At 37.0% G+C, this 24,395-nt stretch overlaps 1 protein-coding gene across 1 annotated transcript in view; it reads left to right on the top strand.

The window, feature by feature from the left end:
- Positions 1-12,954, top strand: part of LOC134840587 (succinate--CoA ligase [GDP-forming] subunit beta, mitochondrial-like) — a 485,398-nt gene extending 472,444 nt beyond the window's left edge. The window contains exons 2-7 of the mRNA XM_063856502.1: positions 194-629; positions 1,569-1,867; positions 5,733-5,854; positions 7,683-7,847; positions 8,196-8,339; positions 11,874-12,954. Coding sequence (XP_063712572.1) covers positions 202-629; positions 1,569-1,867; positions 5,733-5,854; positions 7,683-7,847; positions 8,196-8,339; positions 11,874-12,005 — 1,290 coding nt within the window. The 5' untranslated portion in view covers positions 194-201 and the 3' untranslated portion in view covers positions 12,006-12,954. The remainder of the gene's footprint in view (positions 1-193; positions 630-1,568; positions 1,868-5,732; positions 5,855-7,682; positions 7,848-8,195; positions 8,340-11,873) is intronic.
- Positions 12,955-24,395: the final 11,441 nt, after the last annotated feature.

Below are 24,395 nucleotides of genomic sequence, written 5' to 3'. Positions count from 1 at the left end.
CTTAAGATTCCTAAATCGTTCCTTGTCTTTCCAATCATGTCATGTAATTCATAGAATTTCTTTAGCGCGTTAAATTCTGCTTATTGGTTCATTCTTCCCCTTACATACAGAATTTCAAGAGTTAACCGGAAGCAATGAATTCACAATCAGGGGGTCGTCTTCATGGTTTTTCTAGAATATTCTAGAATTTCAGGTTCAGCGATGAGTGGAGCTCTCATTTCCAGTCGCAACCTCGCCCACATTCTCCTTCCCCGGTGCCATAAGTGTCTATCCAGCCTCCTCATATCGAAACGACAGCTCAATCTTCAGGAGTACCAAAGCAAGAGCCTCATGCGCGAGTTCAAACTGAACGTGCAACCATTCCACGTTGCCGACTCACTTAAAGAAGCCGAGCGAGTGTGTAAAATTTTCCCCTGTGATGAGTACGTGGTCAAAGCAATGATACTAGCTGGAGGTCGGGGCAAAGGAACTTTTTTGGAAAACGGGTTCAAAGGTGGAGTTAAGTTGACGACTGACAAAAATGAGGTGTTGAGTTTGGCGGAGAAAATGATTGGAAACCACTTAGTGACTCATCAGACAACGTCTACGGGTGTGAAAGTGAAGAAAGTCATGATAGCTGAGTCATATCGGTGCGTTTACTTTAAATTTAATTATTCTACAGAGATTTTTCAGAATGTAATTTTATAGTTTTATCGCTTGAATAGCTTGCCTAGAAAGTTGTTTTTGCGAAGCAATCAATTCACGCAGTAAATTAACTTGCCGGCAATAATTACGCAGAAGCGCGTTGAGCTAAAAAAAAATACATACAATTTCCTTCACCCAGCTCGGATTTCCCCCAGAAGCGCACACCCGCACAACATCTACTTCCGCCGTTCAAAAGACCCATTAGGAGGCAACTTGGCCGATGTAACATGATCCTGAACATTATTAGCGGATAAAGAACATAACTAAACCGAAATATACGGAAATTATACAAAATCGAAGCTAGTAGTTTTACAACCAACATGAAAACAACTTGGGAATAGAACGAACTTTAAATGCGAACATGCCCTCTGTTGGTTGAAGCGATTTTGTAAATGCGTAAAGTGAAGTAGTGAAAAGATAGTGATTTTGAGACGTCTTAATTTGTTTTCCTTCTTTAAGTGTTTTAAATTTTAGGTTTCTTCGCCAGGGGGTAAAAAAAATGTCTGGTTATGGTTGTAAATTTTTGTTATTTTTTCCTGGTTACCGTACTGGTCTAGAATTTGACCAACTTGTTGTCAAAGCTGTTTAACTTCTTGCTAATCATTGTATTCAACTTAAACCTGTCTACCTTTTGGCTCAATGCCGCTGGGCGAACTGGTCAAACTTCGTTTTCTTGTCTTGTTGGCTTTAAATTATGCGAAGCATTTTATGGAAAGTTTTGAAGTATTAATTCAAAAACTCAGTACGAAACTATGAAATCATAAGCGTTTCTGCAAGGAGGCTACGAAACAAAAGCAATTGATGTAATTTCTCTTTTGGACGAGACGTATAGGGTAAACCTTTATAATTCTTTAATGATTATTTATTTGTTTATCGTTTTGCAGGATAGTGAAGGAGGCCTACTTTGCAATCGTGATGGACCGAGACTTCGGAGGACCAGTGCTGGTGGGATCCAAAGAAGGGGGAGTTGACATCGAGGAAGTGGCAGCCTCAAACCCAGACGCCATCTTCAAAATACCTGTGGATGTGACCCTTGGAATTACTCCTCAACAGGCCCTGGAGGCTGCTAACCAGTTGGGTCTGGACACCCCTCAACAAGTAGAAGAAGCAGCTGATCAAATACAGAAGTTGTTTCATCTATTTTCAGTCGTAGACGCCACTCAAGTTGAAATCAATCCTTTCGGTGAGTTGTGCACTATTCTCAAAGCAACAATACCTTGATTGTCACAAAACTGATCAGAATTTTTGGAGCTAGTTTTTATGTGGCCGTCATCTAAATTACTCAGCCAGTGATTGTCTTTTTTTTTTCAGTACTATTCATTTGAGCATCGCTAAAATGCTCCCAAAATGGTGCACAACTGGTATTTAGATAGTTGCACTTTGCTTTATTTCAAATCTATTCCGCCACGCGATATGCATTGGTTTTTGAAATGGTTGGGCGTCAATTCGTAACTAGTGACAATTCGTAACAAGTTACGATTTGTAACAGATGAAAATTGAGTGGTAAAGTAAAAAAAAACAAACGCTGAATTCACTTGTGATGTTTTATTTCATTTGCGAGAGCGTGGGCACAGGCTGCTAAAATGCTCAATTTCTTGAAAATTAAAAAAAAAATACTATCATTTAAGCAGTAAGATTTTGGAGTTCAGATTAGGCAGTAATTTGTTTTCTCAAATAAATTTATTGTGGAAAAAAATTACTGCCTTTAAAAATTTTATCTGTATTGAAAAAATGTTGGTTTTGGACCTAATTTATTTCGGTTCATTGTCCGTTTTTTACACTTGCGAGGTTGCGAGCGTTAGTGTATTAGTTCGAACCTTTTTTTCTAACCTAACTTGCAAATAAGTGTTCACTAAAAGTGTGCACTTATTTGGTGGCACTTTGGCTATAATCACGATCTGTAACGTAGGAAATTTCCTAGCATCTGTTCTCTGCTTTATTTGCGACAGGTGTTTGTGATTCATTAGGCGTCCTTGGCTGAGTGGTTAGTGTGTGAGACTCATAATCTCTCGGTCGCAGATCGAATCGGAGACGTAGCCGAATTTTTAATAATTCGAGGCTTATTTCTACTTAATCTTATTGCACTGTGTAAAAGCTGTTTTTGTCGTGTTCTCGCTAGTATTTGCGAAGCGCAGCTTCGCGTCTGTGTTAAAAAATACCATTTATAATATCTGGTACGGTTTTTATCGGGTTTCGTTCGAAAGATTAGCTTTTTTATTGCTACAGCTTTTACTGAAATTGAAAGTTCTAAATTGTAAATTTACCAAGTCTGATTTTGAATATTTCTAGTTGTTTTTATTCGTTTTTTTTCCGATTAAACGGTTTTGGGTTGCACTATACTGGCTAAGTCTACTTAAATTGTGTTTGTTTTAGAAGGGATGGTTCGTAAAAATTTTTTAAAAAATTTATAGCTCAAATTTTATAAATGGGGTTCGATATAATTTTTGTCGCCTTAGTTTTTGCTCGGTTAAGGCTTCCCAATGCTTTTTAAGGCTGTTCATGAAGATCATATGAGACTATAATCAATTTATAATATAATCAATTTGCGATAGCATGTGTGGTGCAACCGGGTACTAGACTGTTCTTCCGGTAAAAAAAAAACTGTTAATAGGACTTATCTCATGGTCCCCTTTGTTAGAATTACTGCAACTGGCATATTTTGAGCATTTTAGTTTTTTCAATATCCGTCGTATTTGAAATTTACTTATTACATTGTTTGTAATGTTACATCGATTCGATAATGTATATATATATATTTTTTTTTTCGTTTTTTCCCTTTGTTTGGCTTATTAGCCTAACAAATCTTTTAAATTGGCCTAATGGCCTCATGTTGCTTCGCTTGATGAGTGGAAACAAGTTTTCTTTTGCGTGTGTTTTTGAATGAGAAGGGTATTTGATATTTTAAAATAAGTTTTCAAGTCTTTCGAATTTATTCGACTGCAAGGTTCACATTTTTTGTGTTATCAGTGTTTTTAAATGGGCTTTAATCTTTTTGATATATGTAAGTTTTTTTCGACATTTTTGAGTTTTTTCACTTTTCCCACTAAGCAGCCTTGTTGTTTTCCGACTAAGCGGCCTTCTCTTCGCCTCTATGTTAAAACTTAAGTGATTCTTTCCAAAAACATTTTTGTGTTTTGTCCCTTTTTCTATTGACTAGAATTGAGTATATGGATGTTAATTACCCGTTCATAGGCAGCGAGAAAATTGACGTAGTATTTTGTCAAACAAAATATATATTGAAGTTAAATTAATTAGGCGTAAATTGAGTCCAACGTTTTATGTCAGAAGTAACTTGGTCTGGTTACTTTCTACAGTTTTCATAATGGCGTAGTTATTATTATTTGCGAAAGCGTATTTTATAGGCTTATTTTGCCTGTAATTGGGAATAAGGCTTTTTCCATAAACATTCTAACAAATCTGAAAGAAATTGAACTTGCTTTATTATTATGGAAACATCAGTAATCGAACTTTTTTCAGTATGAAATTTTAACACCTTCCCCTTTTTTCACTTCTGGCCCCTCTTTTCTATTTTTTGATGCAATTTATTTCACTTTTCTGGAAGTTTTGAATAGTCGGACTATCGTTTGTCTGTTAATTTTTTCTAGGCTTAGTTTTCAATATATGGAATTTTTTCTAATTTAAACAATTGGAAATCGTACTGTTTCTTGGAAATATACGAACTTTCAGGACGTTCTTTTTTCGTTTTTCTTTCGGTTCAATGCTTGAAAGGTGGCCGCTCGGTAACTGATGCTAAATGCTTATTTTACTCTTGCGATTGTGTTTTGTGGCTGTTTTCTTGGAATTGAACATCAGCCGAGAAAAATGTTAAAAAATTTTTGTAGATGTAGTTTTTTTTTCTTCATTTTTTAGTTAGTTCTGGATATGCTCACATTGTATACAGCTGAAAACTTAAATTGCTCAGTACGAAAGCATTGATGAGCATAATTTCTATAATATGGGATGCATTTTTCTAGCTGTTTAGAACGTTTTTCCGAATGTCATTTTTTCCCCGGCAAGACTTGCTCTTGTTCCCCGGTATTTTCAATTGGAGTGATATAGTGTGAATGAATCATTGTTTGCAGCTTAATCTAATTCATGCAAAACTGACTATTAGTTGTAATTAATTGTCACTTGTTTCGAATCGCAGCTCCATGCTTTGAGGTATTGCACCTGGGCTGCGTAAGTATCTGACAAAAAATTTTCGGGTACATTTTTTAATATATACTCGTAGCTTATATCACTTGCGAACCTTGTCTGCCTTTTTACCGTTCGGTAAGTTTTTTCTCATTGCTAATATAAAGCTCGGAATTGTTTTCTTCAAATTGAACATAGTTCGAGACATAAATATGAAATTTTTTTGTAAATGTGTAGATTTTTTGACATTATGACTCTAAAGATGTTTCTTTGTGTGAAATTTCGGCGGCTTTTCCTGTTGAATATAGTAAATTAAAACGCCAACTCATATGCCCTGTGCAATACAAAACCGAATTTAAGTCATGCTAATTAGTCTAAAAGGTGAGGGCGTTTTAGAAAATATATTTTAGCGGATAAATCAAGCGGATAAATACGTGTTCATTGCAGTGGAGTTGGAACGATGAAACAATTTTCCGCTTAAAGGTCTTGTACTCTAAGCTTTGGTGCATACAGGAAGCTCATATTCATAAGTGTTTTGCCGCTTGCAATTAAATGGAATTATTTGATTTTTGTTTACTTTTTAATGAAGCCAATTAATGGCTGATTTTTATCGAGCAATCAATTTCTTAATCAATATGAATAAAATGTGAATTGTCTGTTATGAGCACGTTTGTTAGCAATTTCATTTTTCTGATGCTTTCTTTTTTATGTAAATTTTTGTTGTGATGACTCAATAAAAACATGCGATTGTAGTCTGATTATTTAGTTTGTATATTTCAACTTTAAGCATATTATTTTGTACTTTATTGAGAAAGCTATGATGAAACGGACAGAAAGAAAATCTGTTTCTGATTTGGCTTCCGTGATTTTGTGTATTGTTGTTGGAAAGATTTTTAAATTATTTTTTGTTCTAGGTCTAACGGACAAGGGTCGAGTAGTGATGTTTGATGCCAAGATCAACTTCGACGACAACGCTGAGTTCAGGCAGAAGGAAGTGTTTTCATTAGACGACAAAAGTCTAACCGACGAGAAAGAGGTAAAACTCACTCAGTGGATCTCGTATAGTTTTAGCTGGCAGTGAACGAATTGAATACCTTTATTTAATCCATGATATTTTCTTTTTTGTAGATGTAGTTTTGATTTCAGTTTTGATTTCTTTTCAAAATTCAAATTACTTTGCTTTAAGGAAGACAATTTACGCTCTTATTTTAGAAGAAGGAAATAGCGGAAAAAGTACATGAATGACAATTGTTTTTTTTTTGAAGAGTTGATGAACGTAGCTCAAAAGTGTAAAGTTCACGAAAAACGTGATCAACTTCTACAGTGCTGATTTAAATTAACCGGACAAAACGCGTTAAACTTGAAATTTAAAACGCGTTTTTCTCAAATTGGGTTGAGTTTAGGTGAAATCTTATGAAGACAAAACTTGCTTAAAATTTTAGCAGAATTAATATGGTGTAATTTGTTTTGCGAAATTCGGGCCCGAAATTTTACCCCAAAAATGGATCATTTTGGCTTTTCTTAGTTAATCAAAAATTACGCCGAAAATACCCAGTCGATCACAGTCATAATTGGGCTACGTAAGAGGCTCCCTTTGATATAATTATGTCTGTGATCGACTGGGTATTTTGGGCGTTATTTTTGATTAACTAAGAAAAGCCAAAATGACCCATTTTTGGGGTAAAATTTTGGGCCCGAATTTTGCGAAAAACAATTACACCATATTAATTCTGCTAAAATTTTAAGCAAGTTTTGTATTCATAAGTTTTCGTCTAAACCCAACCCAATTTGAGAAAAACGGGTTTTAAATTTCAAGTTTAACGCGTTTTGTCCGGTTAATTTGAATCAGCACTGTTGTTACGGAAGTGGAATTTAACTTTCAGATGTCCCACTGAAATTTTTTTTTACCATTTGATTCAGTTTTCTCAAATTGGTTTAGTTTCACCAAAAAGTTGTCAAGCTTGAATTGTTCTAGAATTTCATTGAAATTCTGGAACAATTTAAGATTGACACCTTTTCGGTAAAATTAACACAATTTGAGAATACTGAATCAATAGGTAAATTTTTTTATCTCGCTGGGAAACCTGATATTTAAATTCCACTTTAGAAACTAGAAGTCGATCATGTTTTTCGTGACCTTAACACTTTTGCAGTTTGATAGTGGGTTTGCTTTCCTTTTAACAAAGGAAATGAAGTGAAGTGAAACAGAAATTCAAAGTCAAACCGCCAAAAAGTAAAATTGTGACTGAAGTAAAATTACTTTATGAAAAAAAATCAAATTTCGAAATCTCAACTGAAGAAATATTAGATGTCCGTAAAGCTTTTTGAAATGATTTCAACGAGCTTTACGGACATCTATTTTTTTCTTGAAATTCGGAAGTTGAGTTTTTTTCAAAAATTAATTCCATATTTTTTCTGTTTTCTTGCGTTCATTGACTCTTTTCAAGCTGTCTGTTAACTCTAGTTTAATTTTACCAGTGGAATGAAAAAACATATCTTTTGATCTATTGTTTTCAAATTTGATGAGATATATCAAAAGTATCAATCGTAAAAGATTCTTGAAGTTCAAAGAGCTCTAAGATCATAAATTTTTCCTATGAAAATATTACAAAATATAATCAGTCTGTTTTCGATTTTCTTGATTTCATTGATCATTCATTGGCAAAGGTTAAAATGTGGAAAACAGAATTTGCTGAAGTGCTGTCTCAGCCAAGTTTCGCTCTTAAACCCCGCTTAGCGCCTAGACCGCGCTTCCCTCATCATCGGCTCTTTACCCTCGTAGCCCCCCTCCCCACCACGTCACCCGTCAGAGCAAAACTGTCATGGACGCCCTTATCCCCAAGTTTCCCTTCTGTTCTGTTAAGGTAGCAGCACAAGAAGCCAAGCTGAACTACATCAGCATGGATGGGAACATAGCTTGTGTGGTCAATGGGGCTGGACTGGCTATGGCCACTATGGACATCATCAAACTACACGGGGGAGAGCCGGCCAATTTTCTGGACGTCGGAGGCAGTGTCACCCAACAACAGGTAAGATGATGTCTAAACCCTGTTTTGTATTGTGCGGTAAATTAATTCAAATTTCAAACCTTTTTGATTGTAATATAATGGACAGTTAGATGATGTCCATATTTTTTAAATAAACATTTAACACCTACAGGAAACGCTATCGAACTGCTCATTCTGTTGTTGTTTTTCTTTCATTGAAACAGCATTTGAGAACAATGTTTAGTGTTGAACCTAAAAAGTTTTCAGTATGTAATAATCACTAAGCAGATTCATGTTTTTTTGTTTGGTCAGTTCTTGCAATTAAATTTGAACGCCTCTTGTTTCAGTGATTGCTGTTCTATTAAAGGAATTCCTATCTGTTTCGCTTAGGTTCTGGAGGCGTTCAAAATCATGGCGATGGACGAGAAGGTGAAGACAGTGTTCGTGAACATCTTCGCAGGCATCGTGGACTCGGTGGTTGTGGCCGAGGGACTCATAGAGAGCGCCCACTCCCTCGGACTTAAAATGCCACTGGTAACCACACGATAGTTTCAATGTTAGGCTCTTTTCCAGTTTCGTAAATTAACAGAAAAAAAAAACGGTTCCAAAATTGTTCACACGGCAATTTGTATGTAAGAAATTTTGTAAAAGTTTGCTTACCTGTTCACGCTTACACGTTTTAATGCAGTTTATGACATGAAAAGTCATTTAAAAAGATTTTCATATATTGAATTTCAGAAAAAAAAATCAAAGAAGGAGACTGGAAAAGAGCCCAATGTTTTTAAAGTTAAACAGCCAGAGGCCTAACTCGCTGCTTAATCATTTAAGCTTGACTATGCTATGACTTAACTTGCATATTGTAAAGCAAATGGTCGACATGCAAGTTTTTTTTGGGTTTCTAACTGGGTTGGCTGAAAAATAAACATATAATGAAAAATAAACACTATTACATGACGTCTGAAACGTTATGTAATAAATCAATGTATGTTTTCAGTGTTATTCACCATGTTGAAAACAAATTTGTTCATTTTAGAAAGCTAATTTGGTTTTAGTAGCAGTGCGCTTGATTTAATACATTACTTTGAAAGCCTAGTGTAATTTACATGCTTAAATTTTCAAAAGCTCTAGCAAAAAAAGATTGTTTTAAGTGGAACGAAAATGAAGTGTTGTTTGCTTAAATGCAAGTAGTAGGGGTGGGGCTGATGACTTAAATGGCCACCTTTTGTACTATTTTATGGCATTCATTTTTGGCTGACCGATTTCAAAGCTTTTCTTAAGGCGTCTTGGAAGCCAATATATAAGTGTTTCGAGGGAGAAACGCGCGCACCGAAAAACGCGATTTGTTTTCGTCAACGCCTTTTTTGGCTTTTTTTTTCATTTTGGCCGACCTAACATTTTCAAAAATTCGCCTGCATTTCGAAAAAGTCTTAAATCCGCCCCTGATGCAAGGTTGCAAGTAACGAGAAATTGAAGTTAGAATACTGACGAGTTTTTGTTGGTGTGTGCCACAAACACATTAAAAAACCGTTACGTTTTTTTTTTCATTTTATGGCTTATTTTCGTGTATCTTGATTTCGAAGCCTAGTTAAGTCTGTTTTTGAAGCTTTTAAAAATCGATATCCTAATTTTGCTACATTTCAAAAATGGAGGAATATAAACCAGCCGAAGTATAAAACGAAGAAAAAACAATGCGATTACACAATAGTTATGTAGCTGTTACAAAAATTATCAATTTGCTTATCTTCCAAGTAGTGCAGAAAATTTTATAGTGTTTCTGGAGAAATGAGGAAAATCAATTTCGTCGACCTAAAAAAGGTTCTAAAAATTTTTAAAATCTGCGGTCCCCATTCGAGAAAATTCTAAATTTACCCTTGGTTTAAATATTCATTTTAAATTCTTGGTTTAAATGCTCATTTTGGCAGATGTATACTTCGGTTGATTTATCCACTCTAAAAAAGTATAAAATTTTACAAATTTTTCGCATCCATTATTTCACGCTCTACTGATCTCCTCCGTATGTTTATTGAACACGAAGAAATATCTCAAGTTTTCTGAAAGTTTCGGTTGATATTCAATAATTAAATTTTTTGACTCAGCGGTAGTGCTCAAATTGCAATCGAACTCAATGCATACTTTTCGATGGTCGTCTGCAAAGGTTTTCAAAGGGTTCTTTCGCTTTCCTGTGTATATTTTTTCTTACAAAGGATAACATCATTTGTTGACATGTTCATTTTATGAATTTTAAATTTAACTACTGGCGACTAGTTACAACTGGTCCATGCTATATTTAGAGTTCAAATTATTGTATGTATAATTATTGAGTTTCGGTATTAATTTTTTGTTGATGATATTTCGGCTTAATGGTTGTCGGCGTAAGCTGTCGTTTTAGTTTTTGAATTGTGTAGTCCAGTTTGCATAGACTACTTACATAGCTATCATGGACCCAATATGGTCGTCGTATACAATTTTTTCCAATATGGTTTTGTAGCCGAAAACTTTTGGTTGCGTTTCAGCTTATTGGCTTTCGGTTTTAATTCTGTCAGCTCACGTACCTATTTTCCTAAAAATTTCGGGTAGTAATTTTGATATCTAGACTCTGGGACCAATTTTTTGAACCCACCAAGACCTTTTTATAAAAAATTTTGTATAAAATTTAGATTGATTTTTCATTTTTCCAGTTCCTTCAATTGTAACATCGTTCGTAGTTCTTTTTGCTAGTTTGTGAGCGATATGGTGCTTTTATCCTCTTATTGTTTTTATTGCAAGTGGTGTGAGGCTCAGCTTCGCCTCTGCTTAAAAGAATGGAGTCCTAAGTCAAATTTAAAACCTGAAGTGAAACTTACGTGAACAGCTAGTTCGAATGTTAAATTGAATAATCAGAACAAAAAGTTAACTTTTAACAACATATATAAGTCGATATATTCTAAACGCGTTAATATGTTGAATTTCTTCAAGAATTGTTATCAAGGATTCAATATGTCGAGTGGTATCTCTTTGAGCAAATTAAGGTTACTAAGGACTTAACACTATCAAAAATTTTGTACCGATAAAACTTGTTAAATATAGTAAGTGCCAAATTGTTAGCATTATCCATTTCGTTGAAAGAATCCCAATGAACTCAGTTAATGTAAAACTGCTCATTATGTTGGCTGGAACTACTCTTTAACTCATTTGAGCTAAAAACCTTGTCAAACATTTTGATAACCTGAAACCGCCGCAATTTGAACAATTATTTGTTCAAGGTCGTCGATATTCCCAACAATTTTGCATTAAATACAGTGCTGATCAAAATAAACCGGAAACAACGAACAATATTGGAAAATTCAAACGCGTTTTTCTCGAATTGGGTCCGTATTAAACAAAACGTGAAGAGAACAAAAGTTACTGAGAATTTCATCAGAATGATTATGCTGCAATTTATTGTGCGAAATTCACAGCCAAGTTTCCCCCTAAAAAGGGGTCATTTTGTTTTTTTAGCTAATTAAGAATTACGCTGAAGTTACCGATTTAATTAATGATAAAATATGACAAAAGAAGCCTCTCACACAACCCGACAATTTCTCCGAAAAATTCCAAAATTGCGCAAAGCGTTTGAAGTTTGTTTTTGAGCAAAGGTTTGATTTTATTTAGTAAAAATGACTTTTTTTGGCTATCAACCAAAAAATATTGGTTTATGAAAATTTTTGGTGGCACTATAAATTACACCATAATATTTTGGTGAAATTCTGAGAAACTTTTGTTCTCCTGACTCTATGTCTAATCTTGAACCCAGTTTGAGAAAAAAGTCTTTGAAGTTTCAAATTTTGTTAGTTTTGTTCGGATAATTTAAATCTGCTTTCTTTAAAGAGTTGGTAAAAGTGGACAGCTGAAAGAGACAAAAGAAAATAAAAAGCCAATGACCCGAAGCTAATTTTCTAGGCAGAAAGTGTATCTCAAGTTCACTTAAAAACTCATATTTGCATGTAAATAATACTCACAAATAATAGATGACTTTGAATCGATGTCGTCTGTTCCAATTTTTTTGCCACTCGTAGTAACTCTCGGTTGATGTTTCATCTTTTGCAATAGGTAGTGCGTCTGGTCGGTCGAAACGCAGAAGAAGCAATGCATATCCTGAACAACAGTGACCTCAACATCATCAGTGCCCTTGAACTAGACGACGCGGCCATGAAAGCAGTAGAAGCTGCAAACTCAAGCTGAAATGAACTATTCTGAACCATTTCTATAAGGACACGCTAGTTGAGCAGATTTAACGAACTTTGAAAAACTTGCAAAGTAGCGTTAATTTGTTTTTTAGTTCGGCTAATAAATCATGTTGACTCATTGAAGGAGCCGTCTCAATTATTACCAGATCTAAATCTTAAGCATTTCCAAAGATAATATACAAACCAGTCTAAGGCAGTTTTGCAATAAATTATACTTAATCTATTTTCCAATAAAAATGTTGAGCGAATTTCAATATTCAGTTTCTGAGTTAAAATGAGATAATGACCTCTTTATTCCTAGTAAGCGAACATGTTCATTGCGTTTTATCGTCGCAGTGCGACTTGTGAGAGAAATGAGTAATGCTACGATCTCGTTACTCGTTTCACTCGCGAGAGTTTTTCCCGAAACAACTTATCATACAAATCCAAGAAATTGAATTTGCTTTTTCTGGAACCTCAAAACTTGTAGAACTTTCGCACTTGGCATAGTGGCGAAGTGCGTGCAGTTGCATCTTATTGTCTGGAGTTTAATCCCGACCAGGCCTTGATTTTTTCAATATGCATAAATGAAGTTCTTTCTGGAATTTCCAAAGCATGGAATTTTCTTCTGATTTCATTAATTTTTACTATGATTAAAATTCGTTCTGTTATTTGTAAATTTACCGATTCTGATTTTGAGTAAGTTTTTTTGACTAAATGATATCGGCTATGTTTTAACGGCTTATTCATCTTGTATTGCGTCGTTTGAAGAGCTAAAACAGATAACGGATTGGGTGTAAAAATTTTTATGAAAATTTTATTTTCGGCTCAAGGGGCGTCTACCCAGGTTTTATCGGCTAAGTAGCCGATCGATAAATGATAATGAATGCTTAACTAAAACATGTAATAACATTTTGCCACTATTATTGTCTCTTTTCCATCCCCCTCAACTCCAACCTTTGAATTTCAATTTTGATAAACTATTTTAACATCGTCATAATGCTATGAAACTTGGCATGGTGAAAAACTAACAATTCTGAACAGTTTTGTTCTCCATACCTTACATTGTAACTTTACGCGTTCAGCCATAATTACACGTAAAATAACTATAAAACTAGAAAGTTTGAAAGGTGGGGGTGGGGGGGGGGGCGAATGGAAAAGAGCCCAGTTTGTTTCTAAAACTTTAAATACTAGAAGTTTCGGTTAGTCGTTGTATTGGTTAGGTATTTCTTGAAAGCTATAAAACATGTTGATAATGATTTTGAACCTGAATTATTTACTATGGTCACCATTCCATTGCACAGCATTTGTAAAGTTTAACAAGACACTGTAAATTATTTGAAATTTTGATATACTTTCTTTTTCTTGAATTTAATTATTCATTTCCATTTATCTAAAAGTACAAATTAGAGTTGCATGTGGGGCAGGTTTTTTTCGAAAGTCAATTACTTTGTATTTAATTTTCAAAGAAAAAGTTGCTATCTGTCGACTGATTTTTTCGATTGAGTATTTTGAAACTACAAAATCTCCTTACACTAACAAAAACGGTTTGAGCAAAACTTTTGCTCTAAGGAAAGAAATTTAGAGAAAAAAAGTTGGTCGGCGAAAAATGGATGCAAAATGAAACAAAAGGAGGAAACCTACGTGTGTTGAAGGGGGGTTAAGTGGAAAAGTCCAAAATCCTCTCACTCTAAAGCTACCGCCGATTGGCGTGATCAATCAATGAAAATAACTTTTCGCAGATACCCCAAGAACATAAATCAAGAAAGAGTCAATTCGAGGTTCATTGTTGGACGCTATTTTGAATGCTTAATTAAATCATTTATGAGAGGGACGTCTATAGCTACCCCCTTTTTGCAAAAGTACCGTTACTAGGTAACAAAGGGGGGATACTTAAAGAGATCCGCTCAGTTAGCTCGCTGAGTGCTTTGTAAACTCAAGTTTATTCAGCGCTTTTTTGATTGAATTACGATTGTACCAAAAATCAACTAATCACCAATACGAAACCGAACAGACGAATCATGTAATATAATATGAAAGGTATTAATCAATGGCACTGCACCTTTTAATAGTTAGAATTGCACTGCACCTTTTGGCACTGCACCTTTAATAAAAACATTATTTTAGCTTCTTCTTTTCGGATTTATCAAAGAACAGCAGAGCAGTCCCGAAAAAAGTCACGTATACTTGATTAATGCGTATTTGTAGGCATCAGTTTTGGTGGGCAATTTTTTTCGCTGGTAAAAAAGTAAAGGCTTACCGAAAGAACAGTCAAACTAAACAGCGAAAAAAAACTGTTTTTCAGTAGTTTCAGTACCGTTGACTATTATGAGAGGCAGAAAACAATCTGCAGTTTGATAAAACATCAAATTTGTACTCTTTGTAGTACTTAGAATATAGTTGAAAGATGCCCGAGGGAAAAATCCTGGCCTGAGGAACTGTTGAAGAGTATGTTTTTGCTCTTTCTGAGGGGAAAATGCCAGAAAATTGTTATTTAAAACAATTTGATGATCATATCTTAAAAGTCACTTTGTTGAAGTCAAATTTATTACTCATTAGTTCGGAACAAATCATGCTATTATTAAAAGATTTTACCGCATTTTTCTATAATTAATGTGAGACAATTCATGTCATGAACATCCTCGGGGGAGGGAGATCTTATTTGGAACCGAAGGGGAAGGAGTTGAGACAAGTTTTTGTTGTTGTTGTTGTTGTTGTTGTTGTAGTACACTTAAAGTGGTCTTAAATCTTCTTTTTTGGGGATACGAGGGCAAGTTTTACCGCTGGTCTCGTTAAAGTACCTAGGGCTGTTTTCAGTTTACACGAGCGCGCGATGCCATCCGAGCCGGTAAAAACTTCTAACACTCGACCCAGTGGCCAGATGCCTCGTGGTGTAAAGTCCTCAAGTATCCACACGAGGTCATCTTTTTCGAGTGGTTCCTCAGGTTGCGTCCATTTAGTCCTTCTGATGAGAGTCGGAGCGTACTCTTTAAGTAGACGCCTCCAGAAGCTCTCAAGTCTATCTTTTGCTCGCTTCCAGGACTTGTTGGACAGTTTACTGGTAGATGCTTCGTAGAAGGCTGCTGCTGGAGCGCAGACGAATGGACGACCCATTAAGAAGTGGTTGGGTGTCAGTGGAAGGTCGTCGTCAAGGTCACTACTGACATGAGTTAGCGGACGTGAGTTGAGGATTGCCTCGGTCTAGGCTACGATAGTAGCAAATAGATCTCTTGATAGTCGATCAGAACCAAGATTTAGTAAGAATGCTCGTTTTATCAATGAGACGAGTCGCTCCCACACGCCGCCAAAATGGGGGGCAGCCGGAGGATTTAGGCGCCATTCAACATTGTGGATTTGTAGCGTTTCAGTTAGGGTGGTTTCGTTGAAGTTGATTTGTTCTGAGCGTAGTTGTTCACGCGCGCCGACGAAGTAAGAAGTGTTGTCGGAGATTAAACGCTTAGGTGTGCCTCTCCTAGCCATGAAACGTCTAATTGCCGTTATACAGTTGTTCGTAGTAAGGTTCTCTGTCGATTCCAGGTGAACCGCGCGAGTAGAGAGGCATGTGAAGAGGCAAATATAGCTTTTTTCAGTTGTATCCTTTGTTGCTATGTAGAATGGCCCGATATAGTCAATTCCTGTGTTTTTGAACGGAAATGGGTCGTCAGAAGGATCGTCGAAACGAGTTGGCGGCAAGTCGGCCATGAGTGGATGTAGCCCTTTGCCTTGGATTCTTCTGCAGAGAAAGCAGTTATGTCTTATCTGTCTGAGTGTTTTTCGGAGCCCAAAGATGACAAAACTTTGTTGCAGGTAGTTGCGAATGTACTCAGTGCCGTGATGCATGCAGCGGCGACGAGCGCTCTCGATCATCATGCGCACAACTGGGTCCTTTGCGTTAAGAATTATTTGATGCTTTGTTGCGTCCGGTAAAGGTGAGTTTCGTAGTCGTAGAAAAGGTGACAGCTCTTGCAGTTTGTCTTTGTTTTCAACTTGTTGCTTGGTTCGTAGTTGGTTGTAGGTGTCACCAAAGGTTTCTTGCTGGGATTGTTGAAAAAGGAAGAGCTTAGCTTTTTCTAGGTCTTCCATAGTGGTAGAACGTTTACCGTTTCCTTCAGTGTATCGACAAAAACATTAACCCGAGCTGTGACCCGAACTAATCGAAACCAGTCAGAAAACCTGGAAGAATCGATTAAGGGTGTAGTTGAGGGGCTAACCGTTGTAGCATTACTTTGTTCCATTATTTCGTTGATCCCCCAAATAGGCTCATTGTTGAGTAGAAATTGTGGTGCATCCAACCAGAGCTTTGCTACGTCTTTAAGTTCAATTCCCCGTGTAGCACTGTCTGCTGGGTTGAGTGTGCCAGGGATATGTTTCCATTGTTCGGCTTTGCATAAAGTAAGTATTTCACCAACTCTGTTTGCGCAGTAAGTTTTCAGTTTACCAAGTGAAGCGATCCAGGACAAAATAGTAGTGCTATCCGTCCAAAAGTGAGTGGAGTGGGGCTTTAATCGCATTTCATCAGTAGCGAACTTGCATAGCCGAGCACCCATAAGGGCGGCTTGTAATTCCAGTTTAGGAATGCTCTCTTGGTTCAGTGGTGCTACCTTTGTTCTGCCAATCAAAAAAGTAGCGTGTATGCCAGAGCTACAAGCAGTTCGGAAGTAGATACACGTAGCCATTGCGTCTTGCGACGCGTCGCAGAAAACATTAAGCTGTATATCACTAGGTGACAGCTGTGGTCCAAGTAAGCGCGGCAGCCTAACAGGGGGTACTTGTTTGCATTGGTCGACCCATTTGTCAATTATCGGAACAAAGTCTCTGAGCACGGTTTCGTCCCAAGAGATACCAGACTTCCACACATTTTGCAGAAGAATTTTGAGTTTTATGACCCACGGCGCTAGGATGCCTGAGGGGTCGAAAACCCTTGCTACTGTAGAGAGAACTGTTCGGAGTGTAGATGATGTAGTATTAGTTAGCTTGGTTGTTGGTTGCACGAATATCGTAATGTCAGTTGTGTCCCATTTGGCACCCAGAACACGATGCATTGTAGCATTAGTAGAAACTTCGCCTCCATCAATGGAATAGATCGCGTCATTAGTGTTAGATACGAACTTAGTTAGGTTGAATCCCCCCTGTCTTAGAGAGGACTTTAGTTGCGTAGTAGAGTCTCTAGCCTTGTGTGTGGTGTTGAACGAGTGAAAAAAGTCGTCCATGTAAAAGATTTTGTGAAGCAGTTGAGCAATAATGGGTTTGGTTACACAGTAATCGGCAGCTGTTTGATGAAGCGCGAAGATGGCAATGGATGGTGAGCATTTTGCACCAAAGATAAGTCGCGTGTATTGGTATTGTTTGATACCATTTTTGGTAGGCCAAAGGAAGCGAAGCGCATTTTGATCTTCATCTTTAATACCTATTTGCATAAACATACCTTTAATATCCGCCGATACAGCCAGAGGTTTTTCCCGGAATCGTAGTAGAAGTCCAAACATTGTTCAGGAGGTCAGGTCCAGTTTCGAGGCAAGAGTTCACCGAGACGCCTTTGTACGTTGAGGCAGCGTTGGCCACTCTGCGTACCTTCCCGGGTTTGTTTGGATTAGTTACAGTGTGATGTGGGAGGTACCAAAGGAATTCAGGTTGTGGGTATTGGAAAGTAACGGGCTTGACGTAGTTACTTTCCAGGTCAGTAGTAAGCGATTTCTCATGAAATTGCATGGTTTCAGGGTCTTTTCTGAGCAGTTTTTGTAGCGATAGCAGTTGAGCTTTAGCTACCGGATAATTGTTCAGCGATTTCATTTCGTTTTTCTAGAGTAGATTTATTTTGTAGCGATCTCCATCGTGCTCAATGCTTTTTTCCATAAATCTTAGTTGTCGTTTGCTTTTATCAGAGTATGTAGCTTTGTTATCTTCCTGGATGCCTGATCCTTCCACTTTCCAGAATTTTTCCTTTAATTCAGTGATATTAGCGTCTTCTTGATAATTTAAGTCAATGAAGTTAGTTGAGTGTGAACTTGATTCGGAACTATTAGATTTCTGGTTGAGTGGGCCAGTGATCGTCCAACCTAGTAGGTTTTTTTTACAGTGTAGGGAGTGCCTGTAGGACCTTTCCTGATATCGCGCTCCGCAATATTCCAGAAAGCATCTACGCCAAGCAAAATTTGAACTGCGTTGTCGCTTAGTTCAGGAAAGTTGACACGACGATGGTGATGGTAGAGTGAGCACGTTTTGTTAAGGTTGTTTGCGTCGATGGCGTCAAAACTCAGAGCTTCAACTGAATAGACTGACTGTAGGGTGAAAGTAGGCTTTGTAGCGTTATGTGGTCCAATACTAAGCCGGACCAGCGAGGAAGACACTTTGTCCTTACTGAAAGCACCTCGTACGCTAAGCTGTAGTTGTTGGCTTGGTTTGCACTGAAGTGTTTCAGCTGTTTTGCTGAAGATATATGAGCAGCTGCTGCAGTTGTCGAGTATGGCGTAGCAATCTAGTTTGATGCCATTGTTAAATAGTGTTACCGGCATAAATTGTAACTGATTTCTGATGTTGTTCATATTTTGGATTGGATCCTCAGCTTGTTCCGGGGGCTTAGTTACTCTAGTGCCAAGCTGCATGTTATTTGATTTTTGGTTGTGCGTTTGAAACGGTTTTTTGTCGATGTGTAGAGTTGAATGGTGTTTCCCTCCGCAGTTGTTGATGAAACATCGCTTAGACGATGTGCATTCGCTAAATCTGTGTTGGTCTAAGCAGTTGAAGCACAGCTTATGTTGCTTCACCAGCTCTGCCCGTTGATCTATGGGAAGTTTCAAAAAGTCCGGACATTTTCCAACGTAGTGAACTTGGTTATCTATTGGACATGTTAAAGTTATTGGTCTTGCTGATATGCCTGAAGATTTGTCGTAGTTTTGCCTGGACATAGAAGTAAATTGGTTGGGTCGGCTGTCGGATTGTTGTTGCTTCATAGGTTGGCGATTTCGTCCCGCTTGGTTTGGAGTCGACGGCTCTATGTCCAGGTTCTCGCATGCTCGCGAGTAGTTACTGAGGTACTGCGTGAAGTCTTTGAGTGTAGCATAATCGAGGTCGTGCAGCACGCAGTGTTCTTCCCACTTCATTAGTAGACTTACTGGGAGTTTTGAGCGAGCAAGTCGGGTCAGGTTACTGGAATTTAGATCAACGGTGTAGCCGTTGAGTTCGAAGTTGTGGATTAGTTTGCGTAGGAAAGCAGGGTATCTTATAAAGCCCTGTGGTTCGCTTAGTATCAATTGTCAAACTTTTCACGTTCCCCGATGAACGCTGACACCACATTTTTTGGGTTACCGTATCTACGCACTAATTCAAGTATTGCTTGTTCATACTGAAAAGAATTGGTTCCGTAGCTCTCAATTAAAGATTTAGCATTATCAGTGCATAATGACTGCAAGTAAGTAATTTTTTCAACCGGGCTTAGGCGTGTGTTGTTGCCAATCGCAGTATGGAAGAGTTCGAACCATTTGTTCCACTCCAGTGGGTTGCCGTCAAACTTTTGTAGTTTTATATCTGGCAATTTGAATCCTTTCAAACTGTACTTGATGGCAGTGGTCGGATAAATGGTAGCGTGGTTGGTGACTTGTCTTTGCTCATTATCAAAAAGGCTGTTGCGTTGTTGTCCGTGTGATTGTAAGTTAGTCCTATGATGGTCGTTGAAGATGTTGGTAACGAACTGTTCAGATGTAGTAGCAGGACTATTTGCAATTGAAGTTGTTAGCAGACCATATCGGTTATTGCCAGTTGACATCTGGGCTTCGTGTCTTGAGTTGTCGTTCCAAATGTGATTTTCATTGGAAATTGGTGGAGGCGAGAAGTTGTATCGTAGAGGAGCTCGAAATATGAAGCAGTGATGACACCGTTGATTGTCTGATCTATAGCTCTGTTGGTTCCCGGTAGAGGTGGGAAACTGTAGCGTTGGGGAGCGTCTAAGTCGAATGTACTCAAGCCGTAGGTGAATGTGTAAGTTGAGAAGTCGGCAGCCGTAGTACTGATGAAGTTGTTGGCCAAGTTTTTAGTAGTATTTGAGCTTCTTACTGGTACACTGGCTGTTGCAGATGTGCTTTGCACTCTAAGTGGGCTGTTTGACCTTGTGGAAACTGAACCATCGTTTGTTGAGACCTTTTCGTATTTTCTAACATTGATTAGTAGGTCGCACTTTCGTTTTCGTAGCGTTGAAGTAGTGTTGAGGCATTCTTGTGCTTCCTGAGTAGAAAACGCGGCTAAGTCGTCTGCGAGCGTATCAAGCAGATCAAAACAAGTGGTTATCTCCTCAAAACTGAGTTTAACGTACTCGATTTTGCTTGAGTTGGCTATTTGCCTCGTTACTTCTTCCTCAAGCTCCTTGACAGTACTGTAGCGACGTCTCCATTGATTGAGTAGCTGTTGTAAGGTTGGCTTCGTTGGAGCCATTCAAGAAAGTAGTTTAAAGAGTAGAAAGGAAGACACAATTCATGTCATGAATAATTGTGAAAGAGCCCGCAAAATTGTGAAAGAGCCCGGAAAAGTGCGCGAAACTAACCAAATGATTTCTTTTTTCATTCATGCGTTCCAATATTTCATTTTTCATTCATGCCTTGTCGTAAAAGAACATGTGTGAAAGAGTAAAAGCATACTCCTCTAACTACTACTAAAACTAAACTAAAAGAGATCTAACAAAGTTATTTCAATAAATGAAATTGTGTATTTGGAAGTAAAGAATAAAAACCAAATATAGAAGTTAGGACCTGGAGCGGTATTTTTTTCATTAACCGGTTAAATCCGTTAACCGGTTAATGTTAAAAAAATCTTTTGAAGAAAGAATTTATTCGACCCTTATTTCGTTGGGTAATCCAAATAAAAATAATATAGCTTCAGCACTCTCCGGTTTGAGAGATATTTGTGATAGATATGTTTCCGAAGTAACTGAACAGTCGTTCAAAACTCGCAGAAACCGCCGGAGTTTGCAGATACTACTGAGCAAGAATGTGAAGCCGCGGGATGCGAAAAGTATTTGTGCTGCACCAAGCGATAGGATCGACATACATTGCTTCTCTCTGCAATGAAAAATACAACGTTCATTGTTAATGTAGTAGTAAGCCCTGAGCCAGCGTCCGTTTTTGAGTAATCAATGCCTTAATCAAAATTAAACTTTGCCAAACGAATTTTTTCATTGTTTATGTAGTAATAAGCCCTGGACTAGTGTCCGTTTTTAAGTAATCAATGCCTTTATCAAAATTAACCTTTTCCAAACGAAAGCGGCAGAAGATCTTTTGAAACGCATCCCACAACCAACTGCATATTTTTTGCGCTCGCTCAGTTGAACACTCTTCAGTGCAAATTAGGCATGCAGCGTCGTAGTTTCCGACATCTTGCTCACTGGTCTACTAGATGCATCACGTTCAACTGGAGTGGGTGCAGATACGCAAGTGGATGTCAATGCAGTGGAGTCTGACAACTTGTGGACGTTCTGCGCATGATATATAAGGGTACCGTTGTCTCCGGAGAATGCAAAATTCGCATTGCAGAGGTCGCACATGGTTCTCCTGTCGTCCACTTAGTAGAAGTGTTTCCTCATCCAGCTTTCCTTGACCATTATCTGAAACGTAAAGTACATACATTTTGCAGACATGTCCCTGTCGCTTTAAAATAAATACGCAAAAGGTCCTCTTTTTGCCCAAAAAATTATCGGTTAATCGGTATAGCGTTTTTTCAGCGGTTAATTTCCCATTTACTGGTTAACCGCACCAGGGCCTAATTAAAGGTCTTGACTAATGGTATGAACAGACTCGACAAAAGTAAAATACGATTACGACACAGTTAGAAACGCCGAAAAATTGAGCTGCCACTCCATGCTTCCAAAGTAGTATTTGTACGTGACTCATTGTTAAGTACGTGATTTATGACGTTTTATTGAGCAATAAAAAAACTTCGGTTTGGTGCGGTCATTTCCTCGACAGGCACCAATTGGAGTCCCTTCAAAGTAGTCCCCACTATAATTTGAAATTCCTCTAATTCGGTGTCCTTCAAAAAGCTATTATTATATCATCAATCGGATTGAAGGCAAACGAATCATCAACCACATACTTGCGCAAAAATTGAAGTCTTTGTACAATTGGCCGTTTAGCCTGGTCTAAGTGAGTTAAAAAATGGCCTCTTGAATCAGGCTGTGTTTTTGCTTATGTCTTCGCAAATTGCTCAGAGCAGCCGAACATCTTCATATTTGTCTTGAGTCTTAATGGACAACAGAGCGTAAACCAAGGGTATAAATACTTAGTTATTCTACCCCAACATGTAGAAAATAAAATTGGAAAATTTTATCTGCTAGCATTAAAAACGTTGTGTCACAATGACAGATGTCGGACATAGAAAACAAATCGCGTGTTGTGGCAAAGACCACTATTTGACTGTTTGGTTTGCCTGAGTCATCGTCAAAAAATTTATCTTCACTGTGTGTAATTTTTAGAAGCTCCTTGATGTCGGCATTGTGTCTAAAGCCTGGTGTGAGTTTTGCCATTGCACATTGCAATTGTTTGAAGCCATTCACAGTTTTGTTTTTGTGTAGTGTAGAGGCCTTGTTGAGCTTTCAGGTGATTCTAATTCCATTTTATATGTCAATCTTTGATGAAATTGAAAAATTGAGATTGATTCAGATGAGAGTCAATCAATATTCAAACCTCATTACTATTGAGAAATGATCAAGGTTTGTTGTCTATGTACTAATGAACAGTAAATACTAGTTTATTAGCTAGATATCGGTTTCTGATTGAACCTAGACTCAATCGCGATTAGTTTCTGTAAAGACGTCAAAACAATCCGTCTGAACAAAACTTTGATGTTTCACTGCATGTGAAAAGTTTTTGCTTTCACGTTTTAAAGCGTTTAAACTGCCTGAATAGCTTTCGGTTGAGTTGTCTCATTCATTTTACCTGAATTCTTTTAAATAAGAAATTGGCTTAGTAGAATTTTAGTTCAAGCATTTTTCGCCTCAGTTAAGTTTTTGTATAACGTGCAACAAAATTTACAGTGTAAAATTTATCACTTTGTAAGTGAAGTTGCGCATGAGAAGAACGTTAAATATTAAAAGATAGTTTTTTTATTTGATAACTTTAAAAGAAAAACCACCGAACTTGTTTTAAAAGTCAAGCGGAATTTTCAGGTCATTATATTTGATAACTTTAAAAGAAAAAACACCGAACATGTTTCAAAAGGCAGGCGGAATATTCAGGTTTTGAAGGACCAAATTTTTGACGAAACAGGGTCCTTATAGTATTATCGGAGAGCTCGGAAAATCATAAAATCAAATTGATTTACAAAAAAAATGTGAAAACTTCCAATTTTTTTTGAAAAACCGCCCGCCCTAGAAAAATATTTGCGCACGCCACTGGTTGAACTGAATATAATACCTTCAACTGATTGGTGAAGTAAACGGATGTCCCTTTTTCATTCACTATGGCGCCCTATATCCTACTTAGAAAAAAAATCAAACCACGAAACAAACTTCATAGCAATGGAAAAAAAAAACGAAATTCAAGGTGGGCCTCCGAGCGGTTAGTTTTTTTTAACCGGTTAACCGATCCTGGGCTAATTTGGCACAGAAAACAGTCTCTTTCTGAATTTCAATTTAGTTTCACTTGCCAAAAAGAAGATAAACTACACTCAGATTTCAAAAAATCAAAAAGAGCAAAAAACATTAATGGTTTTTAGAATTCTTAGCTGAAATTTTTTTTATAAATGATCCAAATTTCTCAAACTCAAAATCACACTTAAAAAACAACATTAAAAAATACCAATAATGTAACGTTTAAAAAAAGTTCCAAACTTTCTACTGGCTACGTGAAATATCTGTCGTATGAAGTACACAGTTAAACTATTGTTTAAATTGGTCAACTATTTTAAAAGAAAAAATGAAACAGACAAAAATGGAAATCAATGACTTCTACATTTCCTTTGCAGTTCACATTTTTGGACGGTTTTCATTTGCTTTCAATTTCATTTAGGGCCATTGAAAAACCATTACCGAAAATTTTCAAAGAGCTGAAGTTGATGCAACTGTGAAGATTGAAACAGATTAAGTTTTTTGTGCGAGCAACATTGCTTATGACAGTGCTTCATTATTCTGTTATTTTAACCTAAGGCTATTTAAAAAAGTATCAGGTATCAATCGACAATTAATTAAGTCAAACTACATAATTAAATTTGAAAAATGATGTTGTGTTGGCAGATTTATAGAAAAATTTAAGTTATTTTGAGTAATGTATGAGGCCGCTAAAATATGAAGCTGATTAACCGGTCCAATTTTTTAAATTTCTACTGAAAAAAACTTAATTTTCAAAAAAATTTTGATTTGAAAATACAGTTACATGACATAGAGGCTATCACATGAATTGCGATTTAAAGTTATGTAACAGTGGTA

The sequence above is a fragment of the Symsagittifera roscoffensis genome, chromosome 2 (assembly GCF_963678635.1).
Source record: "Symsagittifera roscoffensis chromosome 2, txSymRosc1.1, whole genome shotgun sequence".
Taxonomy (NCBI): domain Eukaryota; kingdom Metazoa; phylum Xenacoelomorpha; order Acoela; family Convolutidae; genus Symsagittifera; species Symsagittifera roscoffensis.
The sequence above is the reverse complement of the archived record's forward strand: the minus strand, read 5'-3'. Positions and strand labels throughout refer to the sequence as shown.